Here is a 7,098-nt window from a genome sequence, read left to right on the forward strand (position 1 = left end):
GGAGAAAATCAATGGGATTTTTACTATAGATATAAAAATACTACAGAATGTATAGTTTACCCACCTCTTTTTTTACCACTACACCTCTGCATACAAACACAGACAAACAGACTCACACACACACTCACTCACACAGACACACTGTACATGCCTCTGTGGTGTAGCCAGACCTTCCTCCACAGCGATGTGGAGCCCTCACATCATGCATAGTATAATCAATATAATATAATATACAATATAGTAAAATCAATATAATATACATTAGAATCAATATAATATACAATATAGTACAATCATTATAATATAATATACAATATATTATAATCAATATAATATATAATATAGCATAATCAATATAATATTATACATAATATACAATATAGTATAATCAATATAATATATACAATATAGTGTAATAAATAAGTCTTTTTAAATCCGGAAGTATCTGATCAGAATAGCCTCAGTGAGCTTTTAATATTGATAAGAACAATATAATTAATAGCATAACGAAGAGCAGCTGCCCAGCTTTAAGTCAATCTCCACAGATGTGATCCCGACAGTTTCTGATAGCCCAGGAGGGGGCCAAACAGGGACAGGCGGGGCTTAACCCGGGTCAACCCCAAATCCAAATATTTAGCCCATGAAACAAGATCAACAGCTCAACTGTTGGATTACGTAATGGCTCACATCATCTGCTGGCAGCAGGAATGTAGGCCAGCCAGTCAGCACAGAGTTAGCCCTGTTAGGCCCGGTTTGGACATGGAATACGAAGCAGGCTAATGAGGGGGAAAAGAAAGTTTTATCAGGAGGATTTGCTGTGATTTGATAAGAGAAGAAAGTTGTTTCTCACACAGACAGAAATAGATTTAGGAGTTAAAGAAAATATATAGGCCTTAGTGGTCCCCTAATACTGTATCTGAAGTCTGTTTTATATGGACCTTAGTGGTCCCCTAATACTGTATCTGAAGTCTCTTTTATATAGACCTTAGTGGTCCCCTAATACTGTATCTGAAGTCTCTTTTATATAGACCTTAGTGGTCCCCTAATACTGTATCTGAAGTCTCTTTTATATAGACCTTAGTGGTCCCCTAATACTGTATCTGAAGTCTCTTTTATATACCCCTTAGTGGTCCCCTAATACAGTATCTGAAGTCTCTTTTATATAGACCTTAGTGGTCCCCTAATACTGTATCTGAAGTCTCTTTTATATAGACCTTAGTGGTCCCCTAATACTGTATCTGAAGTCTGTTTTATATAGACCTTAGTGGTCCCCTAATACTGTATCTGAAGTCTCTTTTATATAGACCTTAGTGGTCCACTAATACTGTATCTGAAGTCTGTTTTATATGGACCTTAGCGGTCCCCTAATACTGTGTCTGAAGTCTCTTTTTATATTATGTCAGTAGAAATCTGTAAGGTAGTGTAGAGCTGGATGGTGTACGGTATTACCGTGACTAATTAAACAGGATGACGGAGCTACCAAAGCGTTGGCATGTGCCGACACCGTTCAGAAAGTCCAAACCAAACACCATCTCATCAGGGAGGAACCCAACATGCTGCCACACTGCACAAATCCTGTTCTTCTTTCAGACCAGATCTCTCTCTCTCTCTCTCTCTCTCCCCCATCTCTCTCTCAGTCTCTCCCTCGCTCTGTCTCTCTTTCTCTATGTCCCTCCCTCCCTCACCATCTCTCTCTTCTCTCTCCCTCTCTCTCTCCCCATCTTCTCTATGTCTCTCCCTCTCTCTTGCTCTGTCTCTCTCTCCCTCTGTCTCTCTCCCCATCTCTCTCTTTGACCTCCATCTCTCTCTTCCCACTGTCTCGTGATGACAACTACAAATAAGCATTATTAGGCATTAAATAAATAATAATTAATATTTAATCCTTGTCTCCTATATGTGTATTGCATTTTTTTTATGACGGTATTGAAACTGTTACTGTTGCTATTTTACGACCCCGCGGTATACCGTAGTACCGCCCAGCCCTACCCTAGGGATCGGGGCGACCGTTTGAATTGACTTTTTGTCTGAATTGACTCCTAGCTTTATGTAGGAATCTTCTCCAGTGAAATACTCTTACACCATGTAGCTGTCAGCATTTAGCCTGTTAGCTAACGCCTACAGCTAACTGCTGTGTAACGTGTTGTTAGTCGTTTTAATAGCTTATCAATTAGAGCCTGACCGATATATCGGCGGGCCAATATTATTGGCTGATATTAGGCATTTCCCCATCTATCAGTATCGGCATTTATAATGGCCGATAATAAATATATATATATATATATATATATATATATATATATATATATATCTATCAGAATAATTTATAATGACAAATGATGTTGATAAAATCATTTTGATAAATGAATATTTAAATAATAAAAATAGACGTCAACCATGTTGAGTGATGGTGTTGCATAGTCTATCCACTAGGGGACGCTCTACAACGTCCCTGTTAGTGTTACACTGATTATTTTTGATCTTTTTTTTTTGTTAATGTGTTTTTGTTCAAAGGACTTTAAGTTTCATATCTTAAGTTTGTATTTTTACACATTTTATTTATCAGAACGTATAATGTATTTGGATGTTCTGTTGAGACAATCCCACAAAATTGTATTATTTTAGTGAGAACTCATAAATAACTACAAATTACTAATGTTAGGGAAATCTGTTTATGTTTTGCAACGCATTTCTGGATTTTGTTTTAAAATATACAGAATATCGGCTGATATATCGGCATATCTGATTTTTAAATAACCAAATATTTGCATCAGTATCGGCCTTCAAAGTCCTTTATCAGTCGGGCTCTACTCTGTAGCACTTTGAGATTGCTGAAATGTAAAGTGCAATACAAATAAAATGTATTATTAACATGAACAGAAAATTGCGTAGCTTGGGCCTTTTTATGGCAAACGCGCATGTGTGTAAAGCAGTCGCACAACAGCTGAAATGGCATATACTTCTTCATAGTATCCTTCAACAAAGGAGTGTTCCACCATAAGGATGTGAAAGCAGTTATAATTAGCCTATGGGACAATTTGTTATGGTTAAAATTAACAAATAATCGTGATAATTAATGGTGATCTCAATATTGATCAAAATAATCGTGAATATCCTTTTGGCCATAATCGTGCAGCCCTATGATTTACACACACACACACATACACACACAAACACACACACGTACGTACTGACACACACACTCAGATTAAAAATGAGGAAAAATAATGGAAAGAAGAAGGAATAAGGGGGGGAATTATCCTTTATACAGTGTATACACACACACACACACACAACCTATATTCATTTATGCGTATGTAATTTTAAAAAGGCAGACTGATAATGTCTTGTTGCGGAAATGTGACGAAGATTAAATCTGGCATTGAGCAGGTGTGTACTCAAAGCCAACTGAAGAAGAACAGTTGTCCAGAGCAGCCTTGCCTGCCCACACACACACACACACACACACACACACACACACACATGCACAGCACATGCACACACACCACATGCAAACGCGCCCACACACACACGCGCAAAGCACACGCACACACACACACACACACACACACAGCACATGCGCGCGCACACACACACACCCAAAATCCTTTTTTTATCATTCCGTTTCAGTAAACCTGTATTTTCAAGAAATGTCCTCTAAGATTTTTGGCTTTTTCTCCCAAAACAATTGTTTTGCATGCCAGGCAGGTACACACATATATGTCTCTATATAAAGATATATGTATATATACAGATATATAATTCTTTATTTTCCCTCTATATTTAGAGATAGGCCATATATTGGCGCAACACGATTATGTAGCTACAGCAAAAAACGTTCCTATCGATTGTTTATGGTAACTTCCATACAGTAGGCTAAATGGGAAAAAGGTGTCACGCCAGACTACCATTGAAATGAACCCGTTTGATTATCCCCTGCTTGTCTACAAATGTCACACACAGTGTACAAGAATAGTATGACTAACCACAAATCACTCATTCATTCGGCACATATACTATAAAACAATTAAAAAACATAATTACGTAAAATGTCAACTTTTAACCGAATAAGTTAATTACGTATGGCATTCCAACAGTCACGATTCAGAGTTATAAAAGTTGAATTTCCATTCAAATAAACGTGTTTGGTAGAATATTAAGAAGCCGAATTGACGTTGAGGTCTAAGCTATTAGCCACAAAATAAATCATTCTAAAAATGTAATCCGGTATGGTTTTTATCTTCAATATAATAGCTAACAGTCATAACGGTCGTCCCATCATTTCCATCTCCAAACCGCCCACTCCTTGCTAACATTACCCCGATATGTCATTATTTACTTGACTATACACCTGGTGTTTGAATACTAACATGTACCTGGACATAGTTGCTTTCGCAGTACTCGGCTACTCTTTCCAGGTTGGTAAAACTGTCCAGAAGAGCTCTTCGTCCCGCAGGAATTTCCTCCTCCAGCAGCATTTGTAGCTCCGCCATCTTTGCATGATTTTACTACTAACGGCTGCGGCGCGCTGACTGGATGTATCCCGCTGCCTTCACGGGAAGTGGGAAAAACCAAAACAATGACACAAAAGGGAAGGAAAAAAAGGGGACAGTGGGGCTTTTCTCTGCTGAAATGTGACTTTCAACGGAAGAGGAGCATTCCGATAGCCAGATTACATCGATTATAGCAGTAATAAAGATATTATATACCTCATTGTAGAAACAGGTAATAATGACAAAAAAGTGTCTAATTATTACGAGATGTTGATAACCATCAGTTGTGGAGCGTGGTGGAGTGTTCAGGTTAACCTCGTCAACACAAAACCGTAATTTAATTTAATTTAATTTAATTTAATTTAATTTAATTTAATTTAATTTAATTTAAAGCCGAGGCAGCGCCAGTAGAGGCTACAGTGAATGCCTTCGCCATGCTGATAAGCAGCTGTTTGGCAGCAATGTCCCAGTGAAGTGTGAAAACAATATAGAATGTAAAATTAACAAGTGTCTTGGAAAGAGTGTAACATGTTGATTTTTGTTATTCTTTTCTTGTTGATCCTTGTTATCCCTCCTGAGGAATCCTGCTGTTAGTTGGCAGAAATGGCTGCGTTGTTGATGCAGTTTAATCAGAGGCTATGTAATATGAACAACACAACCTAACATTCAGAATTGAGCAAATTATATTATGGCAAAATTGTTACTTTAACAGTTTTAACGTTTTTCAATTGATGCAACAAATGTGGTCACAAATTTACCCGTGACTCCATCTGGAAAATTATTTGCAATTATTGACCCTCTGAATTTAACCGTTGGACACCAACCTCGACATGAGACAGGACCGCATGAGACTGGACGGATGACGTGGGACGCTCCAGCTGCAGCCATACCCGTCTCTACCACCATAAATCAGCTGTACGGTGGAGAACAGGATGGATCTACGAAGCGAGAAATGGCTTCTTTTAACCTAATGTAATGCCTGAGACTTTATCTCACGGTGTCATTTATGAAGCCAGCACTAGATGGCATGAACAGAGAGAGAATAACTTATGAACTGTATTGAAGCCTGCACGCACAAGTGACTTTAGAGGGTGGTGTGATATTATTCCCTGCAGAGTTTTTGATGACAATGGAAGTGGAGGGATACCTGAGAGGGAGACAACAATCTGGACATCCTTGCCTAAAAACCTGTCTGTCTGACTGTCTGTCGGTCTGACTTTTACTGTGTGTGTGTGTTTGTGTGTGTGTGTGTGTGTGTCTGTCTGTCTGTCTGACGTTTACTGTGTGTGTGTGTTTGTGTGTGTGTGTGGTGTGTCTGGTCTGTCTGCTGACGTTTACTGTACTATATCTTTATCGGTGTGTTTTGGTGTGTGTGTGTCTCAGTTTTAACTGTACTATATCTGTGTGTGTGTGTGTGTGTGTGTTATGTCTGTCTCTCTGTCTCTGTGTGTGTGCGTGTGTGTGTGTGTGTGTGTGTGTGGTGTGTTTTATGTCTGTGTCGTGCTGAGTGTGTGTCTGTGTGTGTGTGTGTGGTGTGTGAATTCTACTGTACTATATATATTCTGTATTTAATGTAGTCTTAACAGTAGCAGTACTTTGCCTATTGTTTTTTCCCTATTAACATATTATTGACTGTACACAACAAATTCACAATGTACACAATTTTATACGTACACAATGTTAACTATACGTACACAATTTAACTATGTGTAAATGCATTCATTATGTACTGCACACTGAAACTTACTTTGGTATAAACAGTGATTACATCTGGAAGTCTGCAATCATGGATCTGGATCTGTGTTCAGGTTGGGGGCCGGTGGGGGGGGGGGGGGTTTCATGTCCTGAAGAAGGAACCTTTCACCAGGAAACAAATGTTCATGTTTTTAACCCCAACCACAATCATTTTTCTGATCTTATTCCTTCTGTTATCCTCGTCATATTTGACCCGTTTACAAAACCCTCTATATCAAGCTATGATAAAAGAATGTTGAAAGTGACAAATGTTAAAAAAACTACAAAAATGCAGGGAAAAAATCAAACAAAAACATTATTTTAAACACTGAAAAAGTGACCAAAAAAACAGAAAAAGTGACAAAAAAACAATCAAACCTTGGCAAAAGTGACAATTCTTTTTTTTTATTGACTAAACAAATTTAAAACGTCAAAAATGTAAGAGAAATTGCAAAAACGTTTAGAAGTGTAAAAAAGAACAGCAAAATGTTGAATTCAACACAAGAAACACAAAGGGGCAGGTCGACGGAAGAAAACACACGACATGAACTATGATTTCGGTGCCTAAACTTAACTGTCTTTAAGTGACGCTAACTTAATTTAATTGTAAAGTGCTAAACTAACTAATTTTGTAGTTTTCAGAATGAGTTCTAATAAAACATTATGTATATAAAGGAGAAATTCTTTACTTGGTAACTATCATGTTTTTTTCTCAATATGTACAGGTTTTTAGGTATTTCAAATTTTTTAAATAAGATTGCAATAGCTGCGTAAATGGGACCCCCCCCCCCCCTCACCCAAGCCCCAAATATTTAAATAATGTAATGTAATAATGTAATTTCCGATAGGGATAATAAGAGTATAAATCACTTTA

General features: G+C 37.6%; 1 protein-coding gene across 1 annotated transcript in view; it reads right to left on the minus strand.

The window, feature by feature from the left end:
* The window catches only part of LOC116686209 (abl interactor 2), a 110,794-nt gene extending 106,244 nt beyond the window's left edge, over positions 1-4,550 (minus strand). The window contains exon 1 of the mRNA XM_032511191.1: positions 4,374-4,550. Within this exon, the coding sequence (XP_032367082.1) occupies positions 4,374-4,490 (117 nt within the window). The 5' untranslated portion in view covers positions 4,491-4,550. The remainder of the gene's footprint in view (positions 1-4,373) is intronic.
* Between the last annotated feature and the right edge of the window lie 2,548 nt (positions 4,551-7,098).

The sequence above is a fragment of the Etheostoma spectabile genome, unplaced genomic scaffold, assembly GCF_008692095.1.
Source record: "Etheostoma spectabile isolate EspeVRDwgs_2016 unplaced genomic scaffold, UIUC_Espe_1.0 scaffold333, whole genome shotgun sequence".
NCBI classification, from domain to species: Eukaryota; Metazoa; Chordata; class Actinopteri; order Perciformes; family Percidae; genus Etheostoma; species Etheostoma spectabile.